The sequence below is a fragment of the Bacillus rossius genome, chromosome 5, assembly GCF_032445375.1.
Source record: "Bacillus rossius redtenbacheri isolate Brsri chromosome 5, Brsri_v3, whole genome shotgun sequence".
NCBI lineage: Eukaryota > Metazoa > Arthropoda > Insecta > Phasmatodea > Bacillidae > Bacillus > Bacillus rossius.
In genome coordinates, this window is record NC_086333.1 from 46,423,921 (window position 1) to 46,443,267 (window position 19,347).

At 35.9% G+C, this 19,347-nt stretch overlaps 1 protein-coding gene across 2 annotated transcripts in view; it reads right to left on the reverse strand.

Moving 5' to 3' along the window:
* Positions 1-19,347, reverse strand: part of LOC134531772 (growth factor receptor-bound protein 14-like) — a 648,199-nt gene that overhangs the window by 384,300 nt on the left and 244,552 nt on the right. For both annotated transcript variants that reach the window (XM_063367665.1, XM_063367666.1), the window contains one exon: positions 9,220-9,350. In XM_063367665.1, the coding sequence (XP_063223735.1) occupies positions 9,220-9,350 (131 nt within the window). The remainder of the gene's footprint in view (positions 1-9,219; positions 9,351-19,347) is intronic.

A 19,347-nucleotide genomic window follows, 5' to 3' on the forward strand; every position in this document is an offset into this window, starting at 1 on the left:
CTATGTCAGACCTGTTGTCTCAGTGTTTATACTCGTAGCTTCTGGCCGGTCGGCTAGAGAGGTCCAGTATTGATTCCTCGAGCCACGCTTAGTTCGCAGTAGAGTAAATGGCGCCCACTGTTGTCAGATTGATAATACCCGACTTGTTTACATTAAAATCTTAATTTTATATACCATCAATAATTATAATATGTTATATAAATTTAATAATTTTCCAATTTTTCCAAGACAATAAAATAGCGTAGTTGACTGTGTTTACTACAGTTGTGTACATTCAGAAAGAAAATTATAAATTCTAAACACCAATTATTATTACTATTATTTCACAGGAGAAACTATCTGTAGCATCGGTCACTACCAATAACAAGGCATTTCATTAAATTGTGTGCTATGGTGTAACAGAGCCAAAATTTTTAATATTAAATAACATATAAAATGCTGATGACACTGACAGTTAAAAAAAAAAAAATGGAGTATTTAAGTTTCGTCTCCTTAGAAATAAAAATTGAATATCATCAGCTGGTGCACTTTATGAAATACAACAAAAAAAATTATTTCTAAAATTCTCAATTACAAGTTTTCCTTTACAAAATACAATGCTTCAGATACATTTTTAAACATCTTCATTACATTGCAAAGTTGTGTCCAAAACTTTTGTGCTCAATGGCGTATATCCGGCAACAGAGCACACCGTCACAAGAAAAGCGCTAATGACAGATATCGTGCATCGGGAAAATAGAGGTGGTGCCCATCACAATGCCACCGAGAACCAAGTCATAAACTTTAATTTTGGTTCTATTTCTATAATTTTTACTCGATACCACCACTGCATTATTCGTTCTGCCACAATTATTCCCAACATATATTCACTTAGTGTAATACCACGGGTGTAAATAGACGGGCAAGTCTTTGTAATCGTCATAACTTATGAGTGACCGAATGAGAACGAGCCTTAAACACCTAAACAGCACAGAGAACTACGAGAAATGTTTTAGTCAGAAAAATATTATAGCACAGACGAACACAGAAGGCTGACAACGGCGAGACGGTTGCAATAATAACCGTGAATATAGAAGAGAAAAAAAAACACCTTGGACAACACAGTTATGATACTAGACAAATATTCTGGTGTACATAGCGACGATAGTACAGACGAACACAATATAGGCTTACTGAGACAAAACAGTTGCGACGTTTCCGGAACTGACATCTGCTCCAGTCATCATTAACATTAAAAAAAAAAATTTAAATTAATATTCTCCGCTGCAAGAAATATTTCAATGAATGTATATACGTGCATACAAATTATTTGCGTTAAATGGACGTTTCACATTATGCGAAATGAGTCAAGAACGACAATTTTATGACCGCGACAAAAACATCATGTGATTATTAGCCCAAACTTTTTTTTTCTGTGACATCAACATAATTTTTAGTTGTATCACAAAGAAATTTTTTTTTTAATTTTTCGCAGAATGAATAGTCACAAAATATTTTATGGTTGGCAGAACTATTTATCTTTCAATCTGTGTTGAATTGTTCTTTTTATAAGCATATTAGTCACCAGGAAACGAGAATTTAAATTCATGTAATTGAAAAGTATACCATTTACTATTAAACATTAAAAATAAATAGGCCCTATCGCATTGACGATTGCAATATTGCGGCTCCGAACTGACCACATTCAAAACCACTACACTCAAAACTGGCGTGTTTTAGCTCCCGATTGTCAGCGAAGTATTTACTAAGTTACGCGGCATATACCGCCAGTTCAAAAAACCGTAGCAACACAATTTATAAACATTTTGTATTTCCTACACAAAGACTAAATCCAGAAACCAGATTTTCACGTTTATAAAAATACCAGCCCTAGACTGGCGAACATGGGCATTCTTTAGCTATATACATAAAATGTATTCGTGGCTTGAAACCTGCATGGTTGTCCGTTCAAAAAGCACGATAAATTCGAACTAAAAAAAAAGCGTTTTTATGGAAGATATTTCAGAAATCCATATCTTAGTATAAAAAAACAGCATTTTTGTTTTGTAACGGTCGTGGAAGTCCATAAATTTTTTGTCACAAATGTTTGGTAAGGGGTAAAATTAATTTTGAAGAAATATTAAACTCTGTAAACCTCTTTATTTTAATATAAATTTATCACAATTTTATTATATTAGTCTCATTCGTTTGTACAATTATTTTTATTTCCGTCTAGTGATAACGTAATAGAAGTACTTTTTTTTTTAGTAACAAAAAAAGGCCTTCAGTTCGGACTGATAAGCTGAACTGGAACAGTTCCGCTTGGCCACACATACACACTCACAGTTCTCACTGTCAGTTCACGATCAGCAGTCCACCTTGCGATCTGGTTGAGTGTGTTCAAGTAGAAAGATTCCGTGAGGAAAATGTTATATATTGATGAATCTGCGAGTGTGCCTAAAAGACTGGCACAATTACTTACGCATCGAAGAAGAAACTTATTTGCATATTTTAAAAAACGTCTCTCCTATAGGCTAATCATTAAAAATTATACCTGTTTGAAAGAGCAATTAAAAACTACTCCGCTAGAACATATTTTGGCCGTGACGCCACAGTAGAATATAATAGCTTGTAGAACAGGATGTTCTGCTTTGAGCGTGTGTGAACGTAATGAAGACCCCGCCGGGGAATCGGCCATTCACCACGCACGTCAGATCTGCCCGACAGGCCAGCGGGCTGATCACGAGCACTCGCGGAGAATTGCTGTACACTCCACGCTCCACCGAAACACGCGCCGCATTTGGCGATTACGAACCAACAGGCGGCGTGCGTTTCGTTATTATCCGCGAGACTTGTGCGCCACGGAATAAATCAGAGACGTCAAAGGGCCAGCAACCATTGAATAATTAATGTGTGTGTTAATCAAACTAACATGTCAGTGAAATATGAAAAAAAGAAAAAAAGTTTCACTCATTGATTAAATATACTTTTTTTGGGGCATTTAAAATATCGTTTATTTGTTTGATAATTATTTAATTTAAAGATGGAGTAAAATTAATATGTATCGTCAATATTGTAATACATGTGTATTGTCATAGCAAACATAAAACCATAGCTAAAAATACTACCATTACAATGCCTAAAATAAAAAATTGTTTAAGTTAAACTTCATTGTTAATAGGTTTGGTTCCTCAACAGCACCAGATATGATAAAAAGAAAATCGTGCCGCTAAAATTTCACATTATTTAAAAATTATTATAATTCAAATACTTCGCTAACCTATTATTCATTTCACACCACCGACTGATACACACGTGGTATATAACGTAGCACCGCTGCGACAAATACCGTCCGAAATGTGTGTTCATACTCAAAGGTTACGGTATGGGATACGTAAAGTCAGAACGTCATCAATGGTCGGATTTTAACGGAAAGTTTCGTGTTCGTAATTACGCAGCTTCTTCCTGCGGTAATCTCAACCTTGATGTTCACCGTGTCTTGTATCGCAAAATACATGTTCATGTTCATAATCAGCCCGCAGGCCTGTTCAGGCCGATCGGAAGGTCGAACTGTGGCCTAACAAAAGGCTCGAAAGTTTGATAGGTACCTAGTTGTACACACTTGCTATAATTAAGTAGTTGGGGCAAGGGAAAGCCCAATTACTACAGAACATACACAAAATATGTGAACGTAGTCTATAAGTGCAGGGATATACATGTATACTAGATAATGCCCGGCATGCGTTGCAATGCCTCAATCAATTTTTTTTTTGTAATTTTTTAAACGTATACTAAGCATCTCTCTTTATCTCTCTAATTCTCTATCTCTCAATGTATATCTCTATAACTCTCTCTATCTTTCTATTTATATCTCTATCTCTCTATATATCTTTCTAGCGGACCCGACAGACATTGTCCTGCCCAAATGTACTTTTTGTGAGATATGGATATGGCGGTAAGTATTTCTACGCTGGACATTTTGTATCTTCTCATTATACATACCCCTCCTCTTGGGCACGCCACTGCCGTTACCAAAAACCTTTCCCATGGTTACGCAGAAGGCAACAACAATGCAAAAGCCCGTTGCCATGGAGGCTAAATATCAACAATGCTTAGTTTTTTTGCTTTTAAAGCGTGTATTTTTAGTTTTTCTTAACTCAGAATCGAGATAAAATATCCAATTGTGAATCTAAACCATCCTCGAATCCCCGTGAACTCACACACAAAATTTCATCAAAATCGCGTACAAAGAGACAGAAAAAGTACTGTTTTATTATAGTAAGATAGATAGATTATTCTTACATGTTCGCATCCATGCAGTATATGAAAAATCAGCATGCATAGCCCCACACCTATAACTATACGTATCTGCTGCCCACGACTTTTTCCGCATGGAATTTTGTATTATCTTGCACCATTTAGAAATTTAAACATTATAACATAACAGTTGATACATTTGTAGTAGTTTTCTTATGTTCACAAATGATAATTTTTCTCACCTCTATTTCAGTCTTTGCAATAAAAATATGTTACTACGTACCTAAATTTTGAGTAAATATGTTTCTACTTTCAAATGTAATGACGGGAAGACACTTCATAAAATGTCTTTGTAAACCACATTTACTGTTTTTTCCGTCTCGAGCTAGAATGTAAAGATTGTCTGCATTACTGACCCACGAGCAAGCTACATACATTTCAGAGAGAGAGAGAGTGAGAGAAAGACACCTATTGAATGTCTATCTAACTAATTTTTTTATGAGAGCATATTTTCATTAAATAAATCATGAAATCATTCAACGATAAAAGCTGTTTATTTAATTAAGCGGACGGGTTCGCTCCAAGGAGAAAATTGACGCGGCGAGACCTCGTGGACATAGAGAAATGACACACACTCACTATTTGTGTGGCTATGAAACATGATTTTTTTCTGCAATTTAAATTGTAATATACAAAAAGGGTATTGAAAATTGAAACAAATATGGCGACACTATAAACTGTCAGGATCTTTATTTTTTTCTTACTCTCTACTTAGTTCCTTACAATAGCAAAACTTAATGACTTCTAATAATGCGTTGCAATTTTTGCTTTTAAAGCGTGTTTTTTTAGTTTTTCTTAACTCAGAATCGAGATAAAATATCCAATTGTGAATCTAAACCATCCTCACTATTTGTGTGGCTATGAAACATGATTTTTTTTCTGCAATTTAAATTGTAATATACAAAAAGGGTATTGAAAATTGAAACAAATATGGCGACGCAATAAACTGTCAGGATCTTTATTTTTTTCTTACTCTCTACTTAGTTCCTTACAATAGCAAAACTTAATGGCTTATAATAATGCGTTGCAATTTTTGCTTTTAAAGCGTGTTTTTTTTTTTTTTTTAGTTTTTCTTAACTCAGAATCGAGATAAAATATCCAATTGTGAATCTAAACCATCCTCGAATCCCCGTGAACTCACACACAAAATTTCATCAAAATCGGTCCAGCCGTCTAGGAGGAGTTCAGTGACATACACACGCACACAAGAAATATATATATAAAGATCACCAATGATAGTAAATGTATTTGTGTCAATTTTCCTAGTCGAAAAATGTGTTAAAGGACCTTTGTAATTGCTAGCACAAATTTTTGTCTCAAAATTATTTTTAGCCCGTTTTAAAAATAAAAATAATAATAAATGCACTAATTATTCAAATATTTGTGGTTATATGGAATATGATAGCAATTATTTTATCTTCTTCCGATACAAAACAATATAACATACGACGGTATTATTTGCTGAAGTATCACAGAACGTAAAAAATATAGTATTCAGTTCTCAAGTACATTTTCAAAATTTAAAAAAAAAAAACTATTTCATGTTTGTCAGAGTAGACGTATATCATAAATTTAAAAATAAAACACAGTACATAGTTGTTCCAAGTCTTCTAGCGAGAGCGCACTACTGAACGTATCAACGAATACGTATTAGTTCTGTGAAGAGCCGCTAGGTAGCAGTACGCTGCGTATGCGCTCTACCTAGCGGTGGACGTATAAACTATTTTCTCCGTCAACCTCAAATCAAAAGCTCAGTGGTTGAAAAATTCTCAGAATCAAAGTATTTTCTTACGACATAAATATTTAGGTTATGATTAAATTTAAAAAAAGGACTAATTTTTCAAACGTATTAAATTAAAAAATAAATAATTCTGAAAGTTATAGATTATAAATAGTTACATTTTACATTTTTTTTTTAAATTTATAAATAGAGGAAATAATCCATTAAACATCTGCAAACGCATATTGTAAACGCTTCTGCGATAATTTAATGTAGGTAGATAAAGCTCACATTTAAATTCAAAGCTGAATACTAGAGTAAATATAATATGAATATCTGATAGGCATTCACAAAAAAAAAATCAACATTCATGGGCAACACAGAATGAGTATTGATAACAAAGACCAATCCTCAATTCCGGGGCATGGTCTTATCACAGACTAGCAATTTGCCATTAAAGCCGACAACGGTTAAGAACGTAAACAATACTTTGCAGTTTTAAACTTTAACTTTTTTTTTCTGCGTGCAAACTGATTTATACTCTAGGCAAGACGACATCACTAAAGTATTTATCTACCCCTTTCACCCAAATACGTTTCCCTTAAACATCATTAATTCACTCGAGAAATTACGTTTTCTGTGGGGGCAGGGGAGTTGGGAGACACTTAAATTTCTAAAAACGTGCATCACATTAAACACAAATTACAACCCCCCCCCCCCCCCCCTCCTCCCTCCCTAGGGGAACCAAATTCACCCTTAAAAATTCGAAAGATTTTAGTTATCTGCCAATATTTAGACCACACCGCTGCAATAATGTATGTATAATGTTCGAGCCACCTGTCGTGTCGCACATTTCGAGGCACAGCCGACATAAGATTATAAGAAAAACTTAAAACGGCTCATAATTATATTTTACTTTCTTCATGTAGCATGTACTTTTGCAATAGATAAAGCTAAGAACTTATGTCTAGTTTTTTTTTTTTTTTTTTTTTTTTGTGGTATACGACATTTGGTAGGAGTAATTTTGTGAATGGGACGGAAGCCGAATGGAACATAAATGTGTCCCTAAACACGGTGCTGTCATCTGTGGAAATCTTAGAAATATCGAAAAGATGGCGGACCCGCGTATTTCATTACTTTATATTAACTTTCGCGAAAATCGGGGCAAGTACTAAGCGTATTGGTGGACCAAACAAAACATTATAATACAACTATCCTTTAACAGAATGTTATAATTCACAGTCATAAAACGAATGACAAGTTAACAAAATACGTTACAATCCTGACATTACAATTTTGACAACCTTTAGTTAACATGGAAATGTAAAGATAGCGCAATGTTTAGCATATTGTAAAAACACATAACATATGTTCAACGCCATTTTTAATAAAAGAATTTCGTCATTAAATTTATACTATTAAATCTTAAGCTCAATAAATTAAGGTTTATTTGTAGACAGTATTTACATACATAAACTATATGCAATAATATGTGTTTTAAAATATTTCAGGTTAATTTTGTTTTAATGCAAATATTAGACTGTAACTTAAGTTTGAAAAATACTTAAAAAATAGGGGCCGCGTTCATAATGGTTTCGAGAACCAACAAAATGTTAAATATATTTGACGCTATGTATGTTTCAACCCAATTGTCATGGCTAATAAATAAACTATATGTATTTTAAAGGTTGCTATTATATTTTGTTATGACTATTCAAGTTTACAAAATGTATCCCAGGACAGCACTGTGGTTTTGCTAAGTTTACGGGGACGGTGCGTATGTCTTCCCTCTTAAGTGTTAGAAACACGTGGGAATAAATGAAGATATGTGCCGCTTCGAGAGATTTGGAATCCCTTTAACAATCTCTCATACAGGCCGGGCAGAGTGAGACAACTCCTAATAATTTCTGCTCGGCGGCGTTCATCAGCAGCGCTACAATGCATGGCAATGTTAATTATGGTCTCCAGGAGAGCAGGTTGCGAGTCAACCAAAGGGGGCTGCCCACGGCCAGATCGAGGTTTTACTGCAGCAGGGAGGTTTTTTCTGACGTTCAGCTTTCTTAAGTTTTTCTTTGGTTCAAAAATGTTTTGCACGCTTCTCTTTTTTTTTTCTTTAAACATTTTTCTTCTTTCAATTCTTTCCGTAGTTTAATTTCTTCGTGAACATTATCTTTGGCTATACCAGTGTCCCTTGATTCAGTAAGAACATTTATTCTCTGTTGAAGTAGGCCAATTTTCTTCATAAGAGTTTCCTGAGCCGGTTTATTTGGAACATTTATAGTGATATCCAAAACAATCGAAGTCGTATGTGGTTCCGTAGGTTAAATAACTAAGCAATGTTGCTTTCTTCTTCGTAACCTTCACCTTGAACTCTTGTATAATGTCATTTATATGTTATATAAATTTTCTTTATTTTTTGGTTTTTCTTTAGCCGTTTTCCAAATTTCGTTGGCAAAGTTGCGCCGGCAAGTCAGCATGAGAGCTTTTATAGGCCAAGAACAGCTGATGATACAAATCTCCCTCTTTTAAGGACATTACAGTATAAACTCACTTTAACAACACTGACTACAGAAATGTGCTTCTGCGTTCACACTGATGAATACTGACAACGAAAACAAAATAAAAATGATGTTCAATACAATCGAGGGATTTCCCGTAAAACATAAACGAAAAGGGTTGCGAAATTGGAAAAATTTAACTGCCTGTTTTTTTTTTATTTAAATAAAAAAAACAATGTTACATAACGCGTTGTTCGAACACCCCCTTCCGCCCTTGTAACGCATTGTAACATTTTACAAGACCCTCTCTTCAAATTGCGTTACGAAATACTTTAACGCCCCCTAATTCCGTTTGAATTATGTAATGTGGTAGGCGAATTTACCAAGTGTTTTTAAGATGCGACCTTGGGACCTGAGTGCAAAGACTACATGCCAACTGCTCGTTGGCTGCCAACTTGTGAGACTTGTAATATGGACTGCTTGTGACTTTATACTTATTTTTCTGAGGTTTTTCATTCGCCTAGAGTCTTTCTGATAAAACTGTGGTATAATCACAGAAGCATAATTTAGGTAAACGGGTTTGTCTTCTAGTCCATCGCGAAATGTATCAGCGAATTTTCTCGGTTTCTAGCTACAGCCTATACTCAGAATGAGTAGGAAAACCCACGCCGTACGAATGAAAGGAAAGTCCAACATCTCTCTCACCTGAGGATTGTGGAAGAACTCGTACTTGCGGAAATCTTTGCGGAAGATGAAGCGCTTCTCCGTGTGCTTCCCGAAAACTTCCATGTTGCGGTGCACTCGGAGGACATCTTCGTGATCCTCCAGCGTTCGTTCTAAAACAAAACAAAACAAAACAAAAAACTATAAAAATCTAAATACACTACCGCCACATTTTACAAAAAAAAAAAAAAAAAAAAAAAACTATATGTTGCACGATGGTCTGACGAATCTGGTTCCTCGCGCTATAAAACAGCTTTATATGCTACAAAATAGTATGTTTGAAACAAACAATAAAGGTGTAAAAAATCATTAGCCACAGCAAATATCATGACACTGCAGACTTATTTTTATCGTCACGGAAATCGTGTGACGACTATTTTCAATGATGAAGTTAGCTACTATTTCTATGAAGAAAAACTTTAATTACTGTAACATCGAATAAATAATAATTTCAAAATAAAACAAATATTACACAGAAAATGTTCACTACAATCATCTCATTGTTTTAATTTGATTTTTGATTTAATGCATAATTATATTATTAAAGTAAAAATGGGGTGTGGCTGTGTCATGGACACGGCCAAGTGTTGCACGTGAATACGTGTACGTAACAAGTAATTTTTTTCTATACAAAATATAAAAATACGCTATTTTTTATTTTAACACCATATATAAGTTATTCACTGTAACTATTTTACACTAATGTTCTATACACTAATGTTCTATATATGCAATCGATAGATTTTGACGATAGCTGACGATTGAAACTCAAACGAACGTCGTAGCTTCTCCGAGTCAAAAGTTATACTAAATGGAAATCTCGAAACGCAGCAAAATGACCTCAAAATGACGGTGCTTCCCCCTCCAACGCGCGCGATGCGTCACAGTCCTCACTTAGCGTAACGAATTCTTTGATCCTTTAGCTATCCAGTGGTGTGATTAAATTTTGGATGGAGATGATAAGATATGTAGCTGCAACACTAAACTGTATCCCCCGATTTTATTATTCATTTTTTGAATCGCCTCCCACAACGGAAGCAATTTTAAAAGACGTATTCACGTAAAAAAAATTGTTTGAATTATATTCTCTTTGCTATTTAGAAAGAAGTCAGCGCTGACTACAATGAGAACACCTGCAGCGGCGCAGAACCACTGAAGCAAGATGAGCAATGAGCACTCGCGGTCCGTGACAGACAGGCGGCGAAGCGGAGCGACTGCTCGAGCTAAGACAGTTTCTCATTCTTGTTCGGCATCTGGTGACTTGCATTGGCGTTTCCTTATGTCGCTTGCTTCCAGTTGGAGCGCTTCAGACACAGCCAGTTTGCAACCTTGCGACGGTTCCGAATGGGATTATCCCGTTACTGTGTGGAAGCGGCGTTAAAAATTTTATTTTGTAGGGTCCAGCAGTATGTGGCGTAAACACTCTTCCAAGTTGTTTGTTTAGTGAATGCTGAATTGTGTGCATTAATGTGATTTCTGGTGGGGGGGGGGGGAGGGGGGGGGTGCTCGGAAGTCAGCAGTTCTAAGCACGCGTGATGGTACATTTATAGCGAAGTTAAATATATCTATAATTTAATTTATACTAACTAGTAGTTCACCCTGAACTGATCTCACGATGTTCCCTTTTTTGTGTACTTAAGTATTGACCAAATTTGGTACCTACTTTCTTGTTAACAGAACAAAACAAGGGAACATTTTAAGTAAAATACTACCAACCTACTAACTTATATGTACATATTACATCAGAAAACCATTCTGAGAAAACCTATAAATGTAGGTGCGTAGACATATAGATAAAAATAAAATAATAAAAAACACGGAAAATGTTTGAAGTAAAAAAAGGCAACCTAATAACAAATATTTACAATTCATTCGACAACCTACTGATAAAATAATACGAAACGTAGATATTTGTGCCAAATGTTTTTCAAATTATAGCAACTTCGGCGTGGGTTTTCATCCTCTCGCTATAACCTGAATTATTTTATAGTTTGTAAATTTTAACCCCAATTGCGTCCATTGCAGAATAGGCCCTACTAAATTAAATTTTGACTATATATGTTGGGTTTTTCTGTATTGTACAAAAAACCTTTAATAGGATACTCCATTTGACCTGATTAAACGCTTTGAAAATAACCCCCCCCCCCCCCCCCCCCCCCGCCATCAAATTTTGACAAAAATATATCAATAACCCCTAGACCGATTTAGCTCATATACAAACTTGAAAATTCTATTTTGCCTATATGCCTACCTACCAAATTTTATGAACATCCAATCAACGGTTCAAAAGTTATCATCAAACTAAAAATAAATAAATTTTTGAAAGTTAAGTCATTAAATAAATCTACAAGATTAACTGTGTTTAACGTAAAATTAAAATAATGTACTACAATGGGACGTGCCCCTACAAACACAATAATTGTATATATTACTTAAATAGCAATCAATTAACTATACTCAATGAGATACATTTACGCATCATGACTGCTTCGTCATGGTACATAGTTCACAAGCCCCAATAATGGTACGAGCACCGTGATAACGGTACAAGTACCGTGACAATAGTAAACGTGCCATGGCACACACCGTAATTCTGGCACGCTCAACAACACTGAACACGCAGCTGCTTGTCTTCCGAGGTATCCGATGTCCTCGAGGTACCTTGTCTATCTAGGACCTAGGTGATGGTCCGACAGTCAATCGTGTCGTGTTACATAACCCGCTAGCCGCGAACGTGATTTTTTCCCGAGAAGGGAGCTAAGAGGGATATTCTTGGAAAAGAAAATTTCGTGGAAGCCATTTAGCCAGGAAAAAAAATTACAGCATACACGATCAGAGTGGATTGACAACGAGACAGTTGCAACAAGAACAGTACATAAAAAAAAAATTCGGACAATTCATTGACGCACAGACAAACCCGACATCCCTACGGATCTTTAGAACCATAAAATTTTCTTTACTACAAGCTGCGAGTGATAACTATTTTAAATACCAAAGGTGGCTACACATTACTAAAAATTTGAACTAAAAATAAAGCGAGAAAGCAGTGCAAAACAGCTTGTAAAATATTTTAAACCTGCCCACGGATCAAACATTTAATTATGTTGTAAATAGTTATTATTCTGCTGTAGTCATATTCTTGAAACAAGTATCAAGATTTAATGAAACATTACGTGTTCAAGAAATAACTACATTATAACACTTCTAGCATACGAGGCGTTTAAAATAACAAGTTCTACGTAGTTAGGTCTGAGCTGGGTGGGCCACCCTAGTAAAAATGTTTAGCGCACTGGGCTACTGGCCACGTGCTGTAGCTAGTGGATGGGCGGAGCGAAATACCTGAGCTTCTTGTGGGTAAGCAGGAGTAACAAGGGGGGTGCTGAATGGGAGGGTTGGAGGGGAAGGCTCTTTTGTCATTGTGTCTGCTGGAGTCCAGTTGCTGCGTTATCTGCGAACAAGGTCACGGCAAGACGGGCGACTACCTACAGCTACATCCCCACGCAAGATCACATTCTCGTATCGCCTTGCTTGCTTTTCGCAGGGTTTATTAATTTGAATAATATTATTAGTGTTACGCTCCGGACTATATCCATGGATTGCAAACAACTTTTATTCGTGTTTAAATTTTTTTTTAAATTCACATACTAAATTATTTAAGAGATTTACATTCATTACAAAAAATTGATATCACAAAAAATCAACGAATAGCTCATGGTTTCAAAACGTCGAAGGCTACATAATAAAGTTTATCAAATCACAAAAATTCTCCTAAATTTTTACTTTCGAAATAATATATAAGTGATGAATGATTTTTCACGTAGTCACATATTTATAAAAATCTTCCGGACCGCGACGAAAAATCACGTCTGAAACTGGAAATAATAAGATGGAAAAAAAAATCAAACATTTTTACTCGTCAGCGTAAAAAAATTAAATAGCAACAACTAAACTACAAACTAAGTTTTTTAACCAACTTCCTGTAGAAAAAGAGCAAGCCAAACTAACTTCCCAATTCTGTAAAGAACAAAATCATGCCGGCACGAAAATGTGCGGACCGACGAAACAATGTCAGCTTTGTGTTCTAGGGCTCAGATCGTGTTTAGTTACACAATATACTTTACGGACACGGCATATTACTATATTCTGGCACTGATTACATGTTTACCATTCGATTTTTCAGCATATATATATTTTAGAATGACTTTAATGATGGACAATATGATTAATATTTGAACATAAACGAACTGGGTTACCGGTCCGAGCTTTTATAGAGACTGTTCATGTGCGGTACTGATTTTTTTTAGTTGTAGCAAAATCGGTCTGCAGGTGGAATCAGATGTCATGCTTATTCAGACACGTTGAAGTCAACAAGAGTTAAAATATGATCGAAGGAGTTCGGGTGGTGTGGAAGAACTCAGTGAAATCGACTGTTGTGCTAAAGGTGTCAAATGAATGTACAGCTGGCATGAATTTTTAGCGTAATTACGTTATTTGGTGCGGTATTTAGGCTGTCAAAGAAGGTTAAAAAGATGGTTGCATTGATGTTTGATGTGAACTACTTTTTTGTCTGAAAAAATTAATATCTCCAGCGACACCCCTAAATATACAACTGCTATTGCTAAATTTTCTAATCGAATTATCAATATATATTTTTTTGTTTTGTCTCTGTCACTAGCTGGTCTAGTATCATACGAAAATCTGTATGTTTTGTGTAATTTACGGCATTCAGCTCAGTGTCAAAACGTTAGTCATAAATCGGTAAAAGAAAAGGTGTTTATTTATTTAGAGTATAAGCAAGGTACAATACAGTGGCTAATTTTAACATCTAAAACTGGATAATGTATTTTGTTCCTCGCAGAATTTAGGATTTATGAATTCATTTAATTAAGAATATTTTTAAAAACCTGCTATAATTGAACAAACTATCATCTAAAATGTTAAATAGCACTTTATAAGATCATACATACCCTTTCAGTAATATTTGAACGGCAAAATTTCAAATATATGTAATAAAATATAATTTAACTACAGAAACACGCCTACTGGAAATAATACACTATAATTCATGATTTAAGTTTTGGTTTCTATGTGTTAATAACTACACTACACACACGAACAAATTTTAATAGACATAAAACTATAGAATGCTGCATAATATTTGAAATTTAAATAAATAAAATCTTTAATCTTTACTGAACAGATATGTCATATGTTCAAATAACCTGAACTATGCTTTAATGTGAATTAAGCCACATTAGTTAGCAAAGAGGAAGTGCACATGTATTCAGTTTTAACCACAGACCCTTCGGATCACAGAAAGACGAACCGAATGAACGGCATTCATATCACTACATTTAGATCATGAAAATCCTATAGTATTTCATGTTAACTTAAAAATCGTCAACATTAGCCAAGTTAATTGCATGCGGGAACGCAAAAATACACTATTTTGATTATTTAATTAACTTTTGCAAAATCCTGTAAAACCTAGCATGATGAAAGTACCCAAATTCGATATTGGATTTTGCGTCGAAATATTATACCTCGGTAAACAATTAATTTAGAGTTTACTTCGCTTGGTATAACATGGATGATAAATCACCTCTAGGTATTAACCGTACCAAATTTAAAATTAATTTTGAATAGGGGCTCAAAGTTTCTGAACAAGTTGTTCACTTTCCAGATAATACATCGCCATTTCGTAAAAGGTCTCGTCGTCGTAGCTGCTGATCTTTCATGTAGCTGACCCTCCACATCGGGACGTCGAGCTCTGGACAAACATCTAGGTCACCCAGAATACTTGTATCTTGTTTTAACTCATAAATATTTGGTTTTATTTACAATGTAACGAGTGTAAAATCACTTATTTCATACAGCTCCAGCGTGCAGCTAAAGCAACAGACAAGAAACGTGATCACAAAAGCGTTTTAACTTACACGGGCCCCTTTAATCGGAAGTAGCGGACCATACAGCAAATATGTCAGAATTATTTATGGTTTTGGGGTCTATGGATCATGAAACGAAACACTATATAAAAACTTTCCGAAAGTCGCACCATGGTAACGGCTACAATAGGTAGTATTACTTTGAAATCTACCTACAAGTGTCGGGAATAGACATCAGCACATTACGACAGGCAGATATTTTTTCCTGCCTGAAGCAGTACACAGTTAAGGCCAGCTACCTCCCGATAAACCCATGCACTCACTAGCACTAAATGTTGTCCGAAGATAACGTGCTCGCTCCTTGACGCCAGTTTACGACCGGTGAAGGAGACGCGGTCGTCAGAAGCCGGGTTACGACCCTCGTGCACGGCCCGTTATTTTTAGACGCCCGCTTTCCAACACGCCGCCAGTTGACCTCGTCCTGTGTCTTCCCGGATCAATAACCGCAGGAAGTTGTGCATTGCAACCTTCCAAATTCATTTCGTCTAATTTGACACTGAGAACCAGACAAGCAGCCTGGTAAATGACTTGATAGCTAAATTACATATACCAAGGGGCGTGTATTTAAAAAAGAAAAAGTGAACTGAATTGGTACACGTCTGCAAGAGAAAACAACTACTTTGTTTGAGTAAGCCAGAGATGAGCCAAACACTAGGTAAACCAATTTTTTGGAGAGCAAAAACCTTTATTTCCTCAGTATCTACATGGCCTTTTAAAACTATAAAAAATAGATTAGGAAATCGATTTTTTTTTCTTCACAAATAATAATAAAAGCAACTTAGGAAAAAAACACGTAAAGGTAAAAAAATAAAAAGGTAGTCATTAGTAGAGCTTTACTGATAAAATAAAACTATTTAAGTTAATTTAATTATTATTAAAATTAAAACAATTCTTTTTTGGCACAGCCTACAGGCGTAGGTAACCTATAATTCAAAGCGCCTATTTTTTCTGGAAATTGTTTGAAACTTCTATAAACCTTTAAAGATCTTAATGTACATAACAGCTTTATGTTCTCCGTAATTTCTAAATTATAGTCTAAACATTTTTTTAAATTCCATGCGGCCAAAATTTGAATGTTTTTAAATCGTATCAAAAACTGTTTCAGACAAAAGTTTTTGATAAAAATTATTTGATTTACAAACAGTCTGAACGGATTCGATAGCTATCTACTACGTGAGTTACGATTTTTTTTTATCCTTCAAACCTTGTTTTTTTTTCACCCCTTGCTATAATGGGCGCTCGTAAAAAAAATTACTTCGAACGAAAGTTGAAGATATTTTTTTTTAGGTTTTACAATAAATAACATTGGATTTATAGGGTTTATGGTACGGAAAGTGTGATTTTTAAAAATAAAAATAAATAAATGGTTTGTTATTATAAAATTGTTTCAGGCAAAAGTTTTAGACAAAAATTATACTATTTATAAACAATCAGAACGAATTAGATTGTGGGCCTACTAAGGTAGTTACGCATTTTTTTCTCCAAACCCTTGTTTTTTCTCACCCCTTGAAGTTATAGTTGGTCGTTTCAAAAAACTGTTTAGACAAAGGTTTTGGTATTACTCCTACGAGCTATAATACCTTAAAACGATTGCGATATTTGTCATATCATGAGAGTTTTATCTATTTTTATGTTTTTTTTTTCAAATAACCTTTCCCAATCTACATCGTTAGAGGAATTTCGCCCATAAACGAACTCGGCCGAGGTTTTCCATTACTGTATTTCATGTATCAGTTTGGAAGTGATTTGTGCAAAATTACGTCAGTGATTGTGTCTGTAAAAAAATGTGATACACAAGCACACACATACTCACACACTTTTGAGTTGATGATGGTTTTGGGGTCTGTGGGCCATGAAACAAAAAGCTATATAAAAATTTTCCGGAAGACTAACCGGACGAGTGAGGCGGCGGGGCGGAAAGACGGCAGGTGCTAGCGTGCAGTTCCGAGGACGTGCGGTTGTGATTGTGCCGTCTGATTTTGTTAGGCGCTGTGGCAGCTCCACAGTTGCAGAGCCGTACAATCCTATGAAAAGAGCCGCGGTCTGCCGACCCCCGGCCATTCATGACGCGTTTTCTTCCGCGCGCGAATGGCTGTGATTCGTACACAAACAGTTGACGTACACCTGGAAGAAACTCAAACCAGCCACACGAAACACAGGCGATGCTTACAGTGTTATGAAAATCTCAGCTACAGTCTCGAAATATTTTCGCGAAGAATACATGAAAAACAAACCATTCTACGATGTACAGGATAATTCACGAGTAGTTAACCGCATCTTACAGAGATTATCCGTTATTTAAAGTGAAATATGTAACAATAACGTGGGTCAAATTCCCAATATTTAAAGCGTAAGATTAAACATTTAAAAAAAATTAATAATACAGTAATCCTCTATTAAGAAATAAATATAGTTATGCATCATGAGATCCTACTGTTTATAGTTGATCATCACAATTGCATGTAACAAGATAACAAAAGTTGTTCAAAAATGTTTCCATGTTGCATACTTCCGTACACTAGGGCGCAAGCTTATGTACAGCACTGCTGCTCTGCGTGGCTTTACACGACTGTCTTCGATTACTAAAGAGACGTGCATGATACTTGTTCGCGGAGTCCGCGGAGTCCTTTGGTGGACAATGTCCTTCATCCATACCCACACGCAATAAGCTGTTCATAGCAGGGGCGTAGCCGGGGGGGGGGGGAGGTTAGGGGTTCTACCCCCCCCCCCCCCCCTTAGCCAACATTATTTTTCTTATCTGAAAGCAGGTTAGCTAAAAGCCTGGGTGTCTTACTGCTATCACCGGCCACTGCACTGGAGGGGAAGAGTAAGCGAGCCCTACCGATTCTCCTTCCCTTCCCCTACCCCTGTCGCGAGCAGAAGCTATAAGGCTGTGATGGGTCCCAAGCTTTCAAATATCTTACACCTACTGTATTGAACCAGTGCGGTAATTATAAGCAGGTTATGACTGGGTAACTCTTCAAGCTAAAGCTAATTGTATCCAGGAAGGCCAGTTCTGCCGAAACCCAACCATTTTTATTCCTTTTTTTTTTTGTATTGTCGAGCTTCCAACATGATTTATGATTTTGAGTGGATGTGGACAAGGCACTTGGATTGATTAAAATATCTTTAATTAATTTCTTACTTCATCACTCAAACAATTTTTTTATTAAAAAATTAATAATATTTTTATTATTACAATATTTAAAGTTAAGTACCGAAAAATGCTAAAATAGCACTATTTTATAACTTAAAATCCCAATTCTTCCGGGGGAGGACCCCCGGAGCCCCCGCTTGGTCTTATTATTGCATAATTATATGAAATACGTTTTATGAGATAACACTGACTATTTATTTAGAAAATTTGTGCATACATTTATGATTTAATTCATTTTTTATAAACACGGAAAAGACAATCGAATATTCAGTCGTTGAACCTGATTTTGTTTCATTAAGGTTATTAAAGCCCGCAGTTATTGCTGAAAAGCTATCAAGGGGAACGGTTTACAAAAAAATAATCTTTTTAACTATTGGAGGTACCGATACAACAAAGTATAATAATGTGCCCGGGTATAGGAATCCGAACCCAGCATTACCGCGCGAACACTATTTTGAAGTGATAGATACAGTTGTTTTCATGTAGATGTTCAAATTTACAAATCTGTAATTTCACAAGAATATTTGTGTTCCATGTTCACAAATATATATACATATACATATATATATATGTGTGTGTGTGTAGGTGTGTGTATATATATATATGTGTAGGTGTGTGTGTATATATGTATATATGTATGTGTATGTGTGTGTAGGTGTGTGTATATGTATGTGTGTATATATGTATATATATATGTGTGTGTAGGTGTAGGTGTGTGTGTAGTTGTGTGTGTATATATGTGTGTATATATGTATATATATCTGTATATACATATGTATATATATATGTGTGTGTGTGTGTGTGTGTGTGTCACCGCAAGGTTCGGGTAAATGGATCCTCGGGCCGGGGTGACGGGGTGACGGGGTGACGGGGCGACGGGGCGACGGGGCGACGGGGCGACGGGGCGACGGGGCGACGGGGCGACGGGGCGACGGGGCGACGGGGGTGACGGGGTGACGGGGTGACGGGGTGACGGGGTGACGGGGTGACGGGGTGACGGGGCGACGG